The sequence below is a fragment of the Talpa europaea genome (genome assembly GCF_964194135.1).
Source record: "Talpa europaea genome assembly, chromosome: 5".
NCBI lineage: Eukaryota > Metazoa > Chordata > Mammalia > Eulipotyphla > Talpidae > Talpa > Talpa europaea.
The window spans coordinates 44587442-44606523 of record NC_140071.1 but is presented as its reverse complement, the minus strand read 5'-3'; the positions used below and the strand labels follow the sequence as shown (position 1 = coordinate 44606523).

Below are 19082 nucleotides of genomic sequence, written 5' to 3'. Positions count from 1 at the left end.
TGCAGAGTGCAGATAGCATTTGGTGACAGAAGCACTGGGGAATAATAAGAGGAGAATTATCCTCTGCTTGTTCCTCCAGATATGTTTCAGACTAAAGAATGGGGTTAATGGCCCAAGGTTTCTGGGAAATTAATGCAGATTTTTTAAACATAGTGCTAATAAGATAGTCTATATCAACCACTTTCAGACTTTTTATTACAAACAACTCTAAGAAATACATTTTATATTTTGACCCAGGACAGACACACACACACACACACACACACACACACACAACTGAAACAAAGATTTCCTTACAGAATATTCCCACTATGTACAATCTGCTCAGATAGTTTTTTAATCTATTTTGTACTTTTAATGTTAGTAACAACCCACCACATTGATTTTACTCCCCATTAATAGGTCATGACAGGAGGTGTAAAAACCATTGGTGTATATAATGGTAACAGATAAAACATAATAAATTTGGAGAGAGTGCATTTTGAAAAGAAATTAAATGCTACTTAGATAAGGGTTTTTGTTTAAAATCCATTACAATATGAAACACATCTTTGTTTAATGGTACCATGTTTTCATCACATTTCAAAATTTAGAAGTAGAGTTAAAAGGAAAGTGCTTACTTCCCTAAAATATTCAAATAGCATCTTCTCTTGTAGCTTTAAGTGTTGGTTTACCAACTTTCAAGAGAAACTTAAAGTGTAAAGTTTGGATTCAGAAAGTGAGAAAAAATGAAAAACACATTGAGAGTTTGGAAAACAAAAGCACTGACCTCAAGTCCTGGTTCTTGCACTTATTAACACTTTGACCTTTGCCAAGTTTCTTAACCAGTTTTATTTTCTATTTCTTTATCCATAAAAATGGCAGCATTTATCCTACTTGGTTGCTGTTGTTCTTGAAGAAGCCACCTTATTCTTGGTACTTTACTGAGGACTTTATAGATATGTGACAAATGACAATTGATATTATTGTCTTTGGCTGGGAGAATTGAGTGTTAGACCACTGATAAAGGTGTTAGCACAATACCTAGCACAAGGCAACAATAAATATTAATAATATTTCCATCCCAGCAACTGAAGAGTAGAATCACAGTTGTAATCCAAGTGCATAGAAACATAAAAACCAATTATATGGTTTGTATTGAGCATGTTTTTTTCCCCCCAGAAGATATGTACTGGATAACATTGGCAACATTGACAGATTGTATCCTGTTTGTATAAAGTGACAAGTGACACATTACTGAAGTAGCATTATTCTTAATTTCCCCACTGATACCACTATTAAAGTTATCATGACTTATTCTTTCAATAAACCTAATTTTATTAAGTACCTAGGATTAGGATTCTAGGTACTGAGGATGAAAACAGTTTCTAGAAGTACAATCAAAGTAATCAATAGTTAATTTGTATTTCCCCTCCCACCCACTGGCAGCACATCATCATGGACCACTGAAATTTAAATTACCCCTATGCTTTGTCTTGATTATATTCTAACTTTGCTCAGTAAGACAGAAGGAATGTTTAAAGATGCTCTGTTGTCATTAATAACAGCTCCCTGAACCACTTCTTGGTGATCTACTGTTAGTATTAAAATAGTTGACTATGTTCAAGAATTTGTTATCTTTTATACTTTGGCCTCAGTAGTTCTAACTGGACTAACCCATTATCCATCTATGTGTAATCTTAATTCTATCTCACCATTATTTATACTTGCCTCTTACAAAGTAGGCAGTGAAAGTTTATTTAGTATTACATCATTTGAAGAACAAAATGAAAATATTCCTCCCAGCTGTTCTTCATTTTTCAAATTTCTTGTCTCCCTCCCTACTGCTTTCTTATATGTTCTTCTCATATTTCCAATACGTTGTCATCATTGGTAAGGTGGTAAAAGAATGATCTTGATTTAGATATATAGCACTGCAGATACTTTCAAATAGTTCCCTTTGACAGTGATGCAGTTTTTGTTCAGAAAAATACCTGTTGAATGCCTGTGTGCAAAACCAAAGGGCCTACAAAGATGCTTCAGGTAAAACCCCTTCACCAAGGGGTGTATGAGAGAGATGTCAAGTTTAATGAGAGAGATGTCATGATACTAGTGGCCCTAAGGAGTGGACTGACTCACAAGTGTCTGGGGGGAGGGGGGGAAGGGAGGGGACCGTAAAGCTGAATCTCATTCTTAAATTCACAAGTATGGTGATGTGGTTCTTGTCACTTTTCCAGATGGCTTTTGTTGTCCAAATTGGCCAATTTGACCAGTACCTACAATGGAAAAGGAATATGCATAAATTGGAAAGACAGGAATTTCAGGTGATCATATTTCAGACATGTGATATTAAGAAAATAGACTCTCCTAGTATATATAGAGTTTGGTTTTGCTTGACAAATGTAAGATGTTTAAAGCCCTGCAAAGATTTGCTATTTCAAATTAAGGCACAGGAAACTCTTGGGGTGGATATATGATTCTGGGATAGAATGAAGTTACGTGCATATTGTCACCCACTAGCTATGGAGTTCACCTTCACAATCAGGAATAATTGTTGCCTCAGTAGTCCCCTATTTAGTTTTTTTTTAATTTATTTATTTATTTATTTATTTATTGATACAAGCACTGATATTGGTACAGTCAGAAGCGCGGGAGGGTGAGAGAATTCACCAGAGCCAGAGCGGGGAGCAGAGCAGGCAGAAGGACCGAAGTACACTGCTGAGGGGAGCAGCGGGAGGCAGGAGAGGTCTGCGCGCCATGTGGGACCCTCCTCTGGTGGCCGGGGAGCAGCCGGGGATCGAACTGGCGCTGCAGAGGCTGTGGGCAGCTTCGCAACCCAGCGCTCAACCGCTGCGCCACCGGGGAGGCCCAGTAGTCCCCTATTTAGATAGTGGCTTGTCATAAGGAGAAGATCCAGCATGTTGTGAAAATTGTTGCTTTAATTACATGGCTTTAAATATGTGAGAAATGGAGAGACAGGCATCTCTGATCAGGAACATAAACCATGTCTATATTATAGCAAGAACGCATATATCAGCTGAGCACATCAGAGAACAATTAGGCAATTTCAATTAATAAGTAAGCAGTTGCCCCTTTTGTAAAACTTGATCTATCAGGTTTTGCTGCAGGTATAACCCCCCATATACATAGTTCATATATCCGGTGAAATTGTTAATGGTTTTAAACAGAATTGAGAGAGTATTTCTCTCTAAGATCAAAGACCTCCATCTGTTTTTCAAGCAGCGAAAAAGCTTTCAGGAAGAAATGAAGAGCTTGGTGTCCACCAAATCTTTACTATTTTCACCTATCCTTATAATGAGCATAGGGTCAAAAGTTTGTAATGGGGATCATTGGGCCCAAGGAATGGATGGGTGAAGTCAACTATGATTGAGGACATGATTATAGTAAATATTGTTTTGTTAAGTGCCCTGGGCTGATATCTGTTACAGAAATTTTTTAATCCTTAAAACGACTTTCTGTGGTACCAATCTTTGTCACATTTTATGACTGAAGAAATCAAGCCATGGAAAGTGTAAATTAATTGACCCTCGATGTAACTTCTGATCCATCCTAGACACATATTAAGGGGAACCTGTCATTTAGAGGATACAGTGGAAGGTGTCTTTGGAGATTTCTCTCCCTAGTTCTCAATGTTCTTGGAAGGCTCAGTTAATACTCTACTCTGGCCATCTCTATCATTAGCTTGGATTGTTCTGGCTGCTGAGTGGGAATTATGGAAGATCATTCAATTGGCCAATTTTCAAGAGAATTTGAGCCCTAAAAGTGGCAGAAAGTGATGATATCTGAGCAGCAAAGAGATGTGAACTTTCCAAACTGTGATCTACACATAACAGTTCGGTGACATGCTATTTGAAGCTATAAAGAACCATCAAGTAGTATAATCAAGTCCTAACCTAAATGGTAATAAAGGCTGGGATTTGAATTTATGGAAATATTGAAAATTTAATAAAGAAAACCTCTTAAATGGTCTTTCAATATGAGATACTAAATAATTTGGAGGACAGAAGAAAGTCTCTTCTACTTTTTTTGCCTGTCTTTCAAGGTAAATGCCCCTGTCAACCCACCCTGATATAGATGCAAATAGATCAGATGAAGTAGATACTTTTTCTCAAAAGGAGTACATTGAAGGAATAACAGCTTTTTAAAAGTTGCTTGTTTAATTTTTCACTTCAATTTCCTTCTTCTACCCCTTCCTCACCAGATAGCACTAGCATTCTAGTGCTCTCATCTATTCTGATCTCAACTCTCTGATTAGCCGTAGTTATAAGTACTTATATAAGTGGGTGGCAAATTCTGCTTCATCCAGCAAAATGCTAACATTATTCTGCAGCTTTCACTCTTATTGAAGCCTCTCTTCTAATTGGATTAATGGACGTTTTCTAACCTTCTTTCCCCAGATCCCATTCTCTTCTTCTGCCTTTTTTTTTTTAAAGGTAACATTTATATTCTCATAAGTTTCTTCAAAGATATTTTTGTCTTGGAATTCTGCCATTTCAGTTTGTGAAAGTGTGGTTTTCATTTTATTTATCAGGCTTGAAATTCATTGCAGTTTTTGTACTTGAAGATTCATGTCCTTCATTAAATCTGAAAAATCCTTTTCCTATATTGCCTCTCTCTGATTTGTTTCTCTTCTTCTGACACATTACTAGACAAATGTTGAAATTCTAATTCTTTCTTCCAGGTTTTTAAACTTTTTTTTTAACTCCTGTTTTCTATCACTTTAGCTCTTTGTATTGCATTTGGGTAATTTTCTCCGATTTATTTTTCAGAGCATTTTCCAGCTTACTCTTTATTAAAATGGGTCTAATTTGTGTTTATTCAACTTATCTGTGTTTTAAATTTTAACTTGTCTATTTTTCAGTGATAATTGAAAGAATAATTCTATTACTAAAAGAAGTTTTATGTGAATCTTATAAAATCTCACTTTCAAAATACTTTATTATTCTGTTTTCAATTCCCACTTCTAGTCCTTGTAAACATCCTAGTTTTAAGATGTTTAAACCATAGCTATCTAGTACTCTAGTACCTAAAGTTCTGGGTGGCAATGGAGGGGTAGAGTGGGAAGTTCCTTAAACCTGAATCTGCTAACCCTTATTTATGGTGGATAGTTTGTGTGTTTTGTAATTTTGGATTGTGAATTTTTCTTCCTCAGTGGTAATCTAGTACAAACTGAAGTTGAATGTGTGTCCCTCTGAGAGGTTTGTATGTGCTTTATTGGGGAGGTGCCCTGTGTTATCACTAGCCTGAGGCACTTTTTAAGTTCTCTTCTCTAGGGGCAGATCATAGTAGTGGCTCAATTTGAGCTCCCAATCTATGTCAGGTAGGCCTTTGGTTATTAATTCTCAGAAAGATTTCTTTCACTCCTCACTGTAATATAGGCTGAGACAGACAAGTTTATTAACTCCCTCAAATAGACTGAAGAATTTCTTTCCTAGTCCACTTTTTTAAAATAAGAGGATGTTCTTTTGAGGATCCCAACCTTAGGTGGTAGTTTCAGTTCCCATCACCTCACCTGCACTCATGAAAACCCACTCATGAGGTTTCTTCTCTTGAACTGAATGGATTTACAGCCCATATCTCCTGTTACCAAGACTGGTACCTCCCCTCCTCTTCGGACGGCAAGCTTCAGTTGAAGGCTTGTTTCTGTTTTGCACATCTCTCTTATGTTTTCTTGAGAACTCAGCTATACATTTGAAAATATGTTTATTATATTTTACCTAAACTTCTAAGCTTTTAATAGTAAAAGTTCTTTTCAAGATATCCTTTCTACCAAAAATATGTCATCATCCACAAATAGTGTCAACTAGTGGGAGGAAGATGCCTCTCTATATTCAAAGAGGAATATGGAGAAGGGGGCTCTGCCCTTTTTTTTTTTTTTTTGCCTAATCCATTCATAAACTCTGAGGACTGTTTTTGTCATTTCATCTTCATTACATTCATGTCACATTCAACTATACAGGTTTTTATTCATCATTCAGCAAATCTATATTGTGTCCACCATCTGCTGTATACCAAAAATATGCTCATGTGCAGTAAAAATATACCTGATCCTTGTTTTCAGAGAGGACACAGATATTAATCAGGTAATTTCATAAATAAATGTAAAATTGCAAATATAACAAATGGCAGGCGATAAATGTGCAAGATATTGTGAGATGTGTAATGAGTGATTTGTCCAATTCAATCCAGGGAAGGTTTATTTGGGGAAGTGAAATAAGAAGCTAGAGAAGCAATAATTGTTTCAAGTAAGGAGCAGTGTGTGCAAAAGTGCTGGGGTGAAGATGCAGCCTTAAAAAAAAAGGTGTTGAGATGAAAGAGGAAATATTGAGATTTTGGTTCCAGAGAAGGCTGAGAGAGTACTAGGGACTAAACAAGGAAGACCTTCTAGGCCTGATGAGTTTTGTATTTATTCTAAGAGCCATTGATGGGTTTTAAATAGGGGACTAATACCTCTAATTTGACCTTTGAAAATATTTTTCTGACTTCAAAGAAGAGAACTGATTTGAGGAGGAAAGAATGACAATGGAAACCAGTTGGGAGGCTACTGCAGAAGACTAGATGAGGGTTGCTGAAAGTGTAACTCATTTTTTTTTGAAGATTTATTTTTATTTATACAAGAACTGGGTACAGGCCATATGTGCGGGAGGGTGAGAGAATTCACCAGAGACAGAGCGGGGAACAGAACAGGCAGACTGGTGAAATACACTGCTGAGGGGAGCAGCGGGCGAGACAGGAGGAGAGGTCTGCCTGCCATGTGGGTTGCTCCGAGGCCAGCGGGGATCGAACCGGTACTGCAGAGGCTGCAGACAGCTTCACAGCACTGAGCTCAACTGCCTGCGCCACCAGGGAGGCCCTTTGACTTTGTAAATAGGAAGGTATGGACATATTTGAGCTTTATTTAGCAGGTAAAATAATAAGATAGGAACAAAGAGATGGATTAAGAATAACTCCAATATTTCAGACTTATATAACTGGTTGAGTGGTAGTGTTCCTTTGCTGAGATAGGTAACAGTTCAAGAGGACACATTTTGGTGGAAAGGCTATGGGTTTTTCTTTTGGACATACTGAGTTTGAGGTATTAAAAAGACCTAAGAAGAAAATATCAAGAGGAAGTTAGAAATATAGATATGGAGCTTGGAGAGGAGATCTGTAGATAGAAATATGTGAGCAATTTGCTTTCAGGTGACATTAGGTGAGATTTTTATAGAGGAACATGGATGTAATTGGTGATCTTAATGAGTGCTCCTTTGGTGGTAGGATGGGATGAGAAGCTCTAAGTAGGATGTAAAGGGAGTAGGAGATGAGGAAATCGAACTAGTGAATTTAGGCAATTTTTAGGGAAAATTTGACAGTGAAGTTATGTAAGGCTTGAATTAATTTTGAAAGGAAATGTGTCAATTATGATTGGAAAGCAAAACCTTTTAAAATAGAAAGTCAGTAGAAAAATACTAAAATAGGGCCTACCCAGTGGCGCAGCGATTGAGCGCTGGACTGCGAAGCTGCGCGCAGCCTCTGCAGCACCGGTTCGATCCCCGGCTGCTCCCCGGCCACTGGAGGAGGGTCCCACATGGCGTGCAGACCTCTCCTGCCACCCGCTGCTCCCCTCAGCAGTGTGCTTCGGTCCTTCTGCCTGCTCTGCTCCTTCTGCCTGCTTCTTCTCGCTTTGGCTCTGGTGAATTCTCTCACCCTCCCGCGCTTCTGACTGTACCCAGTGCTTGTATAAATAAATAAATAAATATTTAAAAAAAAATACTAAAATAGTTTATTGATAGTGAAATTGTGACCAAGATAGAGATATAGGCTAATATAGAAAGGACTTGAAGTCTCTGAACCAATATACCAAAGTGTAATAACAGCTAACATTTATGGAACTCTCCCCATTTTCCAGTTACCATTCTAAATGCTTAATGTGTGTCAATATTTTATAAGATAGGTATGTTTATTTTCCCATGCAGGACATGAATTGGCCACTGGATACATGAAATAACTTACCAGGATAGTTTGGCTGAGGAGCTCATATTTTTAACTATGATGCTATACTGCTTCTCAGTTTATGGGCTCACACTACAGTACAGATATACTCAGAGATATTCTGATTGTGGTTTCAGACCACTGCAATAAAGCAAATATTGCCATAAGCAACTCACAGGAATGTGTTGTTTTCTCAGTGCATATAAAAAATTATATTTATATGATACTATATTCTGTTGTGTTTGAAATAAGTTTGAAATATTGTAAGAATTACTAAAATGTGGCATGAAGACACAAAGTGAACATGTACTATTGGAAAAAAGCATCGATAGACTTGCTCAATGCAGGATTGCCACAAACTTTCAATTTGTAGAAAAACCAAAAATACTGTGATGCACAATCAAACAAGGTTTGCCTGCATATGTATCATCAGTGGGCCACAACATGGGCTCATCCATCTGTAAAGACTGAAAATGTTATTGGTTATAAAATCACTTTGGGACAAAAATATAAATTTTTATAATTTGCTGACTCAGTTTGTTAAAACTCCTTGGTTAAAGTGCCAAGGCATAAGGCAGGTGTCAATAGACCAGCTTTGGCTTTAATCCGTGGTCCTCAGTAAATATGCACACATTATTTGACTGCATCTGTAACCACACCGTGAAGCCACAGCTGAGAGTATAGGTAATCAGTATAGGTAATCAGAGCGCTTCACAACAGTCTGAAGCCCCTGATACCTCCTTGTGTGATTTGTGAGTTTCATTGATGAATGTCCTGAAGTGAGTGTCCATTTTTGGCTCCTTGGGGTCTGGCTTTAACTACAACATGTGTGTGTTTTCTTTTCCTCCTAAGGATTTAACAACACAGAGAGAACGTGTGATAAAGAGTTTATTATACGGAGAACAGCCACCAACAGAGTGCTGAATGTCCTCCGTCACTGGGTCTCCAAGCACGCACAGGTAACTCAGTGCCCTTGTGAATGACTTTCAAGGATTTTTTAAAAATCAATTTTTTTGGTTGTTAATTGTCTTTCAAATTGTGTTTATTGAGGCAAATTTGGTAATATTTTATCTTTGGAGATTATAGGTTTATGCCTCTACAAATGTATATTTTTACATGGTGGAGAATAGTCAACATTTTAGGTCATTACACATATAAATCATGTCCTGACTCTTTCAAGTTAGAGCTTGAAGACTTGAATTGGAACATAAGAAGGGGAAAAATAGGAGTGTATGCATACAAATCAAAGTAAATGCACATGTATTGCCAATACCCACTGTTTCAGATCTACAAATGACATAACATGGGGCGGGGGAGGGTGATACAGGATTCCCCCTTCCCTCAGCTCCCAAAGCACCCACCTGTGGGCACAGGATCCATAACAGGGCCACCGAACTGTGCCATCCAGGAGCATCCTCCCTAGAACTCTGTCTGTAAGTGCAATGCTGCCAGCTGCAGGGATGTCCCCTAGAGGTAAGCAGCAGATAACCCTGGAGGTGACCAGCACTCTATTCTCAGACATTCTGATAACCGGTCAGGGGGTGTTTTCTCAACCTGATTCAGTAGATATTTACTGTATGCGCTTTGATGAATTCGACTTTTTAACTTTACCTTGTCTCTCATTGATGGAACACCTACCTATATGTTATCTGTGTATTTTCAGTGTAAATTTGCTCAATTTTTACCCATTTCACAATTCAAAGCAATGCCCTTTTGCCTCATTGCTTTGAAGCATGAGTGTGCTCTTCTCACCTGCTGCAGGTAACAGGCAGAGTACCGGACTTGTGTCTGGCTAGCACCCTACAGGGAGAGTTTTAAAGAGACAAAAGGGGGTGGGTCCTATGTGGCTCAGATCAGATGTAAAATATGAAATGTGAGTTAGCTAATGAGTAGAGAAACAGGCAAGGCATTCTGGTTTCACTTCATTACATTCTCAGAAGTCAGCATGGGCTGCCACAATGCTTTTGGTAATTACAGTCTATCAGATAGGCTCACAGAGGGCCAGGCCCTTGAAATCCCTGTGAGAACAGAATTCACTAATTGGAAATGGTGGGTTATGGGTTGGATCACTAGCAAGCTCATAAGAAAGTTTAGATATTAATTTTAATGGAACAGTAAATATAGCACATTAAATACAGGATGCAAAATTTTTATCTTATACATCTTAAATAAAATTGGATCAATATGACTCAGGTTCCGAGAAATATCCTGAATGTATTGGAAATGACTAGTCCCACTTCTCTGTTTGTTCAGCAAACTGCCTGTAAGTACCTTTTGCCATCTGCAAATAGAATATGATAATAAGATTTCTCCCATATTTGACCATTCATCCCATTCCTCTCTGGCGTTTTGACTTGGGGCCTTGACTTATAATTTCTGGGGCCCACAGTGGCTTCGGAAATGCAGCGTAGCTTTGAGAGAGAGACCAGGCTGAGCAGATGCTGCTCCACTTTCCCCCCAATATCAGCTTGGTTGGTGCAAATTCATGCCCAGACTCGTGTAGTCATGCTGTGAATCAGAGGCCTGGTTTAGCTGCCTCAGCTTCCCTCCTTCTTCTAAATCTTCCCTCCAAAACCCTCTAGCCTTTCTTCCTTATTTGCCCCACTTCCCTTTTCTCCATGCCCAGAGCCCTTTTTTTCTAATGATTTCAAACAGGAATCCCAACTCATTTATGAATCTTATCGTAGTGAGAGAAGTACCACAAATGCATCTTACAATATGCTGGAAAAGCACTATCATCTGACCAATAGCTGCATTGCAGGCATCAGTGCATCCAGCAATATTAGGTTGAATAGCACCACACTGCTGCAATAGAAAATGGATGGATGTGAAGATAAGGATCTCTTTATTAAGACTATATTTTGGCAACCTTTCATTCGAATCCCTAAAGCACCCTGTTAGCTTTTGTTCAAATAGTTCAGATACTTTGCAACCTGTTACTTCAGATGTGCTCAGACGTGGGAGAGCATGGTCCTCAGTTCCAGTTCGAGTGGCCACGCTGGGAATCTCCACTTGTTGACCTTTGTTGGACTGGGAGTGTATATTGGTGGTCCAGAGTGCTCCGGTATTCAGTCTTTTTTCCTGACACGGCTGTTAGGTAAAATTTAGACCCTGATATGCCAAAGGAAGTTCTTCCCACTTACTCATTTATCTTTTATACCTTCCCTGACATCAGTGAGGAAATCATGGTTGGCTTCCAGTTGTTCTGGTATAAACTCATCCTTGTACATCCTGCCCCTTCCTCATCCCGGTGATCTCTCCCTCACCCTCTGAGTAAGCTCTTGACCTGCAGGACATTTCTGCAATGCTTCCACTTATGGTCAATTGTTAGGCCTTTTTTTTTCCTGGTTTCCCTTCTTTTTACTGACATCCATTTTAACTAAGACATTTGGGTTCCAAGATGAGCAGTGCGAGCAAGTCCAGGTATGCTCTTGGTAAGGGGCTGGGGAACAGTTGGGGTACACAGAGTTGGTTTCAGCTTATGGTGCTGGAGACCATGGCATGTGCCTGCCACCTCTTCTCACTGATGGGACATAGACTGAGATGCTTGAGTGCAGAAGAGGTGTGAGTGTTACCTGGATTCAATGGACTCTATGCAAGTGACTATTGTGGTGACTAAAGGAGGAGTAACAACTCTTCTTGCAGTCTTTATTCAAGTTTACCTAAAGGTACTCTTTTGGCATATGGCATTAATAAAAATATTAAAAGCCAGAATTAAAAACGGACTCTTCCCAACCTTTCTTTTTCCCTCTAGTCTTCATCATTGTCTTGAAAGGTACAATCCATGTTATTAGCGACCTATATAGAAATCATGGAAAACACAGAATCTGTAAAAATTACCACTTTTTTTTTTCCTGAGAAATACTTTTTACCCCCTGTGGTACTTCTTTCATTTTAAAAAGTATTTTTTATTGAGTTAATATTATTTACATCATTTTTTTGCATTTTGTGAGTGTAGGAGCTCCCCCTTCAGATGTTGCCCACCACCAAAGACCCCACAGTCCACCTCCACAGACCTTTGTGCTCCCTCCCCTTCTTTTTTTCAAATTTTTTAAAATTTTATGTATTTTTTTTACATCATTTTTCATTTTTGCACAATGTATGCATTTTCATCTTGGTTATAGTCCCCATACAATTCCCACCCCCCTTGTTTTGATCCTACTCCCTCCTCCCCCTCTGTAGTGTGTCTCTGGTTTATTCTTGTTCTCATCCCTTCTCCCTCCCACCTCCCCGCCTCTTGTTCCCCCACCTCTGTTGCCTGGATTCCACAGTCAGCTTTCAAGGGTTAATTTTTTGGTTTGACTTTATTTCACCCTTTGTTTTGAGAAATGTGATTTAAACTAACTCATTCTCTTTTGAAACTGAGACATATAAACTTGGGATCTATCTAATTTCAAGGTTACAGGGTATTATTTAAAATTCTCACAAGCCCAGCTGTTCAGGTTTAGAGGCTGTTTTAGCAAGTCATTCAAATGCACAGTCATTCGTTAGAAAATGATAGAACAAATTATTTCATGCATGGCTTTTTTCCTTCTCACTGAGTTGGTGTCATTCATTGCCATTTGCCTCTTCCCAGTTATTTTTGTTCTAACGTATCTTCCACATTTTACATTGTGCCTTCTCCCAGTAGCCTCCCACTTCACATCTGCTAAATTAATTTCCCAAACTGCCAGTTTTAGAAGAATTGGATACTTATTACCACTTTTCTCAAAGTCTTGTACCCTCCCAGGAACTTTTGTCCATTCATTCATTTTTAAGGACCCACCAGGATTACTTCTTCTTACCCAATACGGGATTTAATTATATCTGGTATTACTAGCCTTTTTCTGATGCATAAGAACCTATGTGATCGATAGGTATGTATTTCCTATAGATTCTCTTCCTCTTTGAATTTTCTAGAACCTTATTATTGTTCAACACAGTTATGTGTTGAACACATAACTGAAAGTTTAGATTATTATAATATGGCTTTTTTAGGGCTCGATTCCATTCTTAATGCTCTTTCCCTGTTTTCAATTGGGTTGTTCTTTTTGTAGTACAAATGAAAATTCTTTTAAACTATTTTTGTAGTCGATGATGGGAAATGCTGAAAAACCCTGCCTTTCACTTTTGCAATGTGAGAAACCCTGATTCAGAGTCCTGGTGCCCAGAAAAGGCGCATAGGCAGCAGATCAGGGTGGTGGTGGGTAGACAAGGCCGAGCAGGTGCTGTGCACAGCCTCCCATGCAAGCTTATTTAGCCAGCACAGTCTCCTCTGGGATCCGGTGTCAATATTCAAGTTCACAACAAAGGCCCCCACCCTCAAAAGAGCTGCAAGCTACACTGGTTTAGATGCTTGCTGTCTGTCATTCATTAAAATGACAACTCCAGACCTGTTGAGGTTGACTTGCATTGATCTTAGGAAGGTCATTCAGGTCCTTGCATCTGTTTCCCTAGACAAAATGGTCCATAGCTAACCTAAATCTACCTCTCAACGTAAATTAATTTCTTCATCTTCTGTAATCAAAGAAATCAGAAAACAGTAGCATGCTTTTCCTTTTCTCGAATATTATTAAGTCAAACCTTGGACTCTTATTTTTGAGCCTGGCATATCCTAAACCCCTTATTTATGAGCCCTTTGGTCCAGGTTTTAAAATTACTGATGTACTTTTACACCACTTCTGCGGTATTTCCACCTTCCTTTTAAAAGCAATGACCACTGCTAGGAATACACTGTACTTATTACAGTGAGAAAATTACTGTCATAATTCTCTTTACCCTCAAATTGTGTTTATTGAATCAGATTTTCCCGATGTCCTAGAGTCCACTTGGCCAGACGTAGTATATTACTAATCATTACCCTGCTCTCCTGAAAGAATGAATGTAATTTCTGAAATGCCTAAGCCATCAATAGGGATTACATTTAAAGTGTTGGAGACTGATTTACTGCCTCATATTTTTTTTTTTTTGGTTGCTTGATCTAGTCTTATTAATACAAACTAGTTTATTTGGCCTTGAAACCCAAGTCTCAAGATGATTCTCAAACAGTTGTCAGTATTGGTGGGAAATAGTTCCAGATTCAGCACCATTTAATGCATCATATTTGATGCCCAAGACACCAGTACTAACTCCCTGGTCACCACTCTTTCTGGAGTGTTTGTGTGGTATAGCAGTTAAAAACTCAGGCTTCAGCCAACATTGCCTGGGTTCAAGGTCTCCAATTGCCACTTGCTACCTGTGTGGCTTTGCACAAGATGATTAGATTCTCTGTATTATATAACCAATTATGCAATAAAGCGTTTAAACCATCACCTAGCATGTGGCAAACTCTTACCAGATGATAATTAGCTCAGGAGTTCTTCACTCACCTAGGGAAAACATTGGCTTTTTTAATCATTTATGAATGTCTGAGTCAACAAAATCTTGGTCAATTATTTTCATTTTACACATCTCTCCAGAAGGATTTCACTGGTTGCTTATTTTTTTCTTCCTAAGCATTTGCTGTGTGCCACTCTACATTCTAGACACACAGTTTGCACTGTCTCCTCCTGGCTGGTGGTTCCCTGATCTGCATTTCCAGTCCCAGCCCATCTCCTAAGACTCAAGTGGGCACTAACCGACTTTCATCTGTGTTTAGGTATCCCCACCCCAACCAGGTCTCTGTCCCTGCATTTCTTTGGTTGATGTTTCCTTTACTGCTCTACCTCTCCCCTGGAGCCATGTATGTTGAGGTTCTCAATAATTGTTAAAAGATTAAGACCGATGGTCTCATTTTAGAGGTTGAAATGTCAACGTCTCACATTTTCTGGGCTCTCTGTGAAAGCAGGCTGATGTCTTTTTTCTAATCTGTCTCCTCACCTCTGCTTCATGAATTGGAAAACAAAGGCTAAACTAAATAAGCTGCTTCTGTGATAACCTCAGTGAATGTCTCAGGTACTCTTGGGTGCTCCAGTTGAGACACTCAAGGTTCTCTCAAGTGGAGCATGAAGCTTCAGCACACAGCCTTGCATAATAACCTTCCGCACACAACCCTCCACACCAGCAGGCCAGGTCCAACCTAAAGGAGCTGCTGACTCCCTAGGATCCGAACGACCCAGGAGCGCCATCTTGTGGGCGCCCGATTGCTGTCTCTGAAAGGAGAGATTCTGCCACCATCTAGCACTCTCCTTTTTCCATTTCAGGGCCTGGGGAAATGTAGCCCAAAATTAGGTTCTAGATAATTATAAAATGACTGTCAGCCAAATTTATTCTGGATTTAAACAGGACAATTGTCTTTTAACTGCTTCAGATTTCTTTTTATTGAATTGTGACTGTGTTTTTAATAAGAATTTTTCGATGGCCAAGTCTGCATTTTTACATGCATTGTTAAAAAAATAAAATTTTACAGTAGGTAATAAAGCAAAGGATTCAGATTTTTGAGTCAGATATTGAGGAGTTGTTTTCTACACGAGAAAAAATTTTAATGAACAATGAGTGTAAAGTGTGAGCTACTCCAAGTGTAAAATCATGGGACCATTAGCATTAGCATCAGCAGTAGAAAAGCAGAATCTCAATCCCCATCCCAGACTGGCTGCATCACTCTCTGCAGTAATTTCTGGGTACATGATAGTCTGATGTAAAGATGTAAAGAACTCTTACTGGGGCCAGACGGAATACCTGTGCACTGGTCCCCATGCTACCGTCTCTTTAACCATCTCATCTCATCTCAGCTCATATAATCACAACTGTTTGGTCTCAGTGGCTAATGTATGAAAAGAAAACTTGGTTCTGACCTTGTCAGAACCAGAGGAAGCAGATGTCAGCAGAGGAAGAACTGAAATCCTATATAGGAAGTCATTTTGAGCATTGTAAAAACCTGTGCAAGAGTTAAGGAAAATTACAAGGGAGAATTCTGACATTTCACACTCAGCTACCGTGAGCAATTCTGCTTTATGTTCAACTACGTCATCAGTAGAGTGAACATTCTCCATTACCATTCAGCACACATTTAATAGTGTCTGGGTTGTTTCACCAAGTATTCCAAAGGATGGTCTTCCCAGAGCTGAGTATAATAAAATTACATTCTGTTTTCCTTAACAAGACCTTTCAAACAACTTGCTTCCTGAGGTCTTAGAAGCCCCCCTGTGGAGCCCAGTATGGGGCACAGTAGGTGCTCAATGATGCTTGTTGATTAAACTACTAATTAGTCCTCAGCTATGTCGACACACTGACACACTGGCCTGATGTCCTTCACACTAATCCATTTATGATAATCAGATTATTTGCATCATTAGAGACTCAACACAGATACAGAAGGACCAAGTTGTCTAATAAATATCAACTATTCATTAAGAAAACAGTCAAACATGTGGCTGACAAACATGTGGTAGTATATTAATATATAGGTGAGATTGGAACTGTTTCCAAATATCATTCTCTTTACCTTGCAATGGGTAGAAGGTAGGACAAATAAAAAAAAAAAACTGTACTGAGATATTTCTCTCTTCTTGCATACATTTGAAAAAGAAAAATTAGCCAAGAAGTTGTTGGGTAGGTGAAATTTTAGGAAGACATAATCTTCTAAAGCCCTACAACTGATAAAATATAGTATGTGAGTTGCTGTAGGTCCCATTGGGTCCTGTTCCCAAAGAAATGGTACTGATTGTCAGAGAGTGAAATACGAAGAAAATTTATTACACACATCTCCTCCAAACTGAGCACAAAAATACTTAATCAAATTAGATTAGAGTTTTCTACTGTCTACAATTTGTGAAATTATGAACATTTTTGCTTCTAATCTAAATGTAGTAATGATGTGCTGTTTCCTTTTTATAGAATTCATTGCAATTAACAATGTTCTCTCCAATTGTTTAAAAAAATCAGAAATGTCAATGCTTCAGAATTACTTAAAATTAAAATGTAGTTTAAGTAACTTTATACAGGAGGGAAAATAAACACTTCTGCGTGTACATACGAAGATAAAGTCTATTAGAATAAGGTCCTTGAAAGCAGAACTTTGAAGCATGCATTTCACTTTTGAATACCTAACAATCTCAGGATGTTTTATATGAATACATTTAATAAAAGAGTGTGAGAAATGCTGCTTTATCTTTTGATTCTTTTTTTACCTTGAGAGTTTTTAAATCGGGAGGATAAAAAAATGATATACATTCAAGTTGCTAATAGTTAACATGTTTATCATGTTTGTTTTCTCCTCTACACCGGAAGAACAAGGACCTACTCTTAGGTCAGTAAAATGACCAAATTCAGGACACTCTAACTTAATACAATGCTCTCAGCTCGTACATAATCCTAGCTCTTTTATTCCCTTGCATTTATTAGTTGGAGAGCCACTATAAGGAATAATTTTCTCTTCTACCCTCTTTATGGATGTATCTATTCATGTATTTATTTGTAAACATCAGTAGAGACTTGCAGGTTCTTTTATTTCAGTTGGTTATTACACATCCCCAACATCCATTTTGATGCCCATATTGTCCAAACTTTGCTCAGTGGATGTTCCTCAAATCTCACTCCTGTGTGTTTTTTTCATGGCCCCATCAGTTGTGGGCATCATTTATTCTTTAACTTTTAGCATATCTATATTGAAGTTCTTCATTCAAGTCACTGCCCAAATGACAGATTTTATTCTTGCAAAAATCTTTTTTTGCTTTGTTGTTACCTCTGTGCCTGATCTTAGTTATGGTCCAGAGGAAAACCAGATAATTTGATTATCTCCTATAATACAGTTAGTTATGACAGGGGGAATGATAGGGGCACCAAGGTAAAGCTCCTTCCTCCACTGGGTCAACTAAGAAAGGCTCCTTGAAGAATGTATATCACCTTCTGTATCTGCAAGATGAGTAGAAATAAATATGGGCATAACAGTGTACTGTTCTAGGCTAAGAGAGGCACATATCTCTTTGAGGAAGTCTCATTCCCCAAGGAGCCTGTTGGAAATACCAACAACCAGGCCCCATCCCAAGCAAATTAAATCAAGATCTCTGGGATGGGTGGGAGAAGCATCTAGGTTCCATGAGGAATGCTGTTACATGTTACGGAGCTAAACCCTTCAAAACTAAATTTTAAAAAGATTCATTTTATTTTGTAGGATTTTGAACTCAACAATGAACTAAAGATGAATGTCCTAAATTTACTAGAGGAAGTTTTGAGAGATCCAGATCTTCTTCCCCAAGAAAGGAAAGCCACAGCGAATATCCTGAGGTAACGGCAACTGTTGATGCCTACGAATGATGTTGTTGATTTGTGCTGTGTTCATAGAAAATAAGGTTCCACCAATCCAGAGGGGGATACATTTTTGATGCCGGTGGGCAGCAGGGATTCTGTTTTCACTGGTAAAGTGATGCTCATAATCTTCTATTTCCTGGGGCAAGAAGGGATCTGCTGGTTTAGGAAAACTCGGACTGGGTGATGTAACTTGTGTGGAATGCAATTGGTTCTGTTTTTGTGGGCAGACAAATGTGTGTGGTTTATTGTAGAACCAACACTGAAAGGAAGAAGTTCTGATCTTCTGAGAGTTCAGCAGGCATTGCAGAGAGATTTTTTTTTTTCCTCTTGTGGTTTCTAATTGTTTATCAAGCACTCATGTTTACGAGCAACTAGTATTTCTGTGAGAGTCTTATGCTAGATCTGTCTTTGGTCTAGAAACCGCTTTGGATTGAACTGTTTCCCCCCAAACCCTCAAAAATATTCAAGTCCTGGGCCTCCCCAGTGGCGCAGCGGTTGAGCACTGGGCTGTGAAGCTGCCCGCAGCCTCTGCAGCTCTGGTTCGATCCCTGGCCGCCTGCGAGGGTCCCACATGGTGCGCAGACCTCTCCTGCCATACCCGCTGCTCCCCTCAGCAGTGTACTTCGTCAGTCTGACTGTTCCGCTTCCCACTCTGGCTCTGGTGGATTCTCTCACCCTCCCATGCTTCTAACTGTACCCAGTGCTTGTATAAATAAATAAATTAATTTAAAAAAATTTAAGTCCTAACTTGCAGGACTGGTAAATGAGATCTCATTTGGAAATAAGGCCATTGCTAATGTAATTGGTTAAGATGAGGTCATTGTCTTGACAAGGGAAGAATTCAAAGTGGAGATCAGAGTTAGGCAGAAAAAACAAGAGATTTATTAACACATGAATTAGGACAG

At 38.8% G+C, this 19082-nt stretch overlaps 1 protein-coding gene across 2 annotated transcripts in view; it reads left to right on the top strand.

Annotated features, from left to right (window-relative positions):
• RASGRF2 (Ras protein specific guanine nucleotide releasing factor 2) overlaps positions 1-19082 on the top strand; it is a gene marked incomplete at both ends in the record, with an annotated part of 216684 nt that overhangs the window by 174863 nt on the left and 22739 nt on the right. For both annotated transcript variants that reach the window (XM_084233297.1, XM_084233296.1), the window contains 2 exons: positions 8824-8930; positions 18041-18153. In XM_084233297.1, the coding sequence (XP_084089423.1) occupies positions 8824-8930; positions 18041-18153 (220 nt within the window). The remainder of the gene's footprint in view (positions 1-8823; positions 8931-18040; positions 18154-19082) is intronic.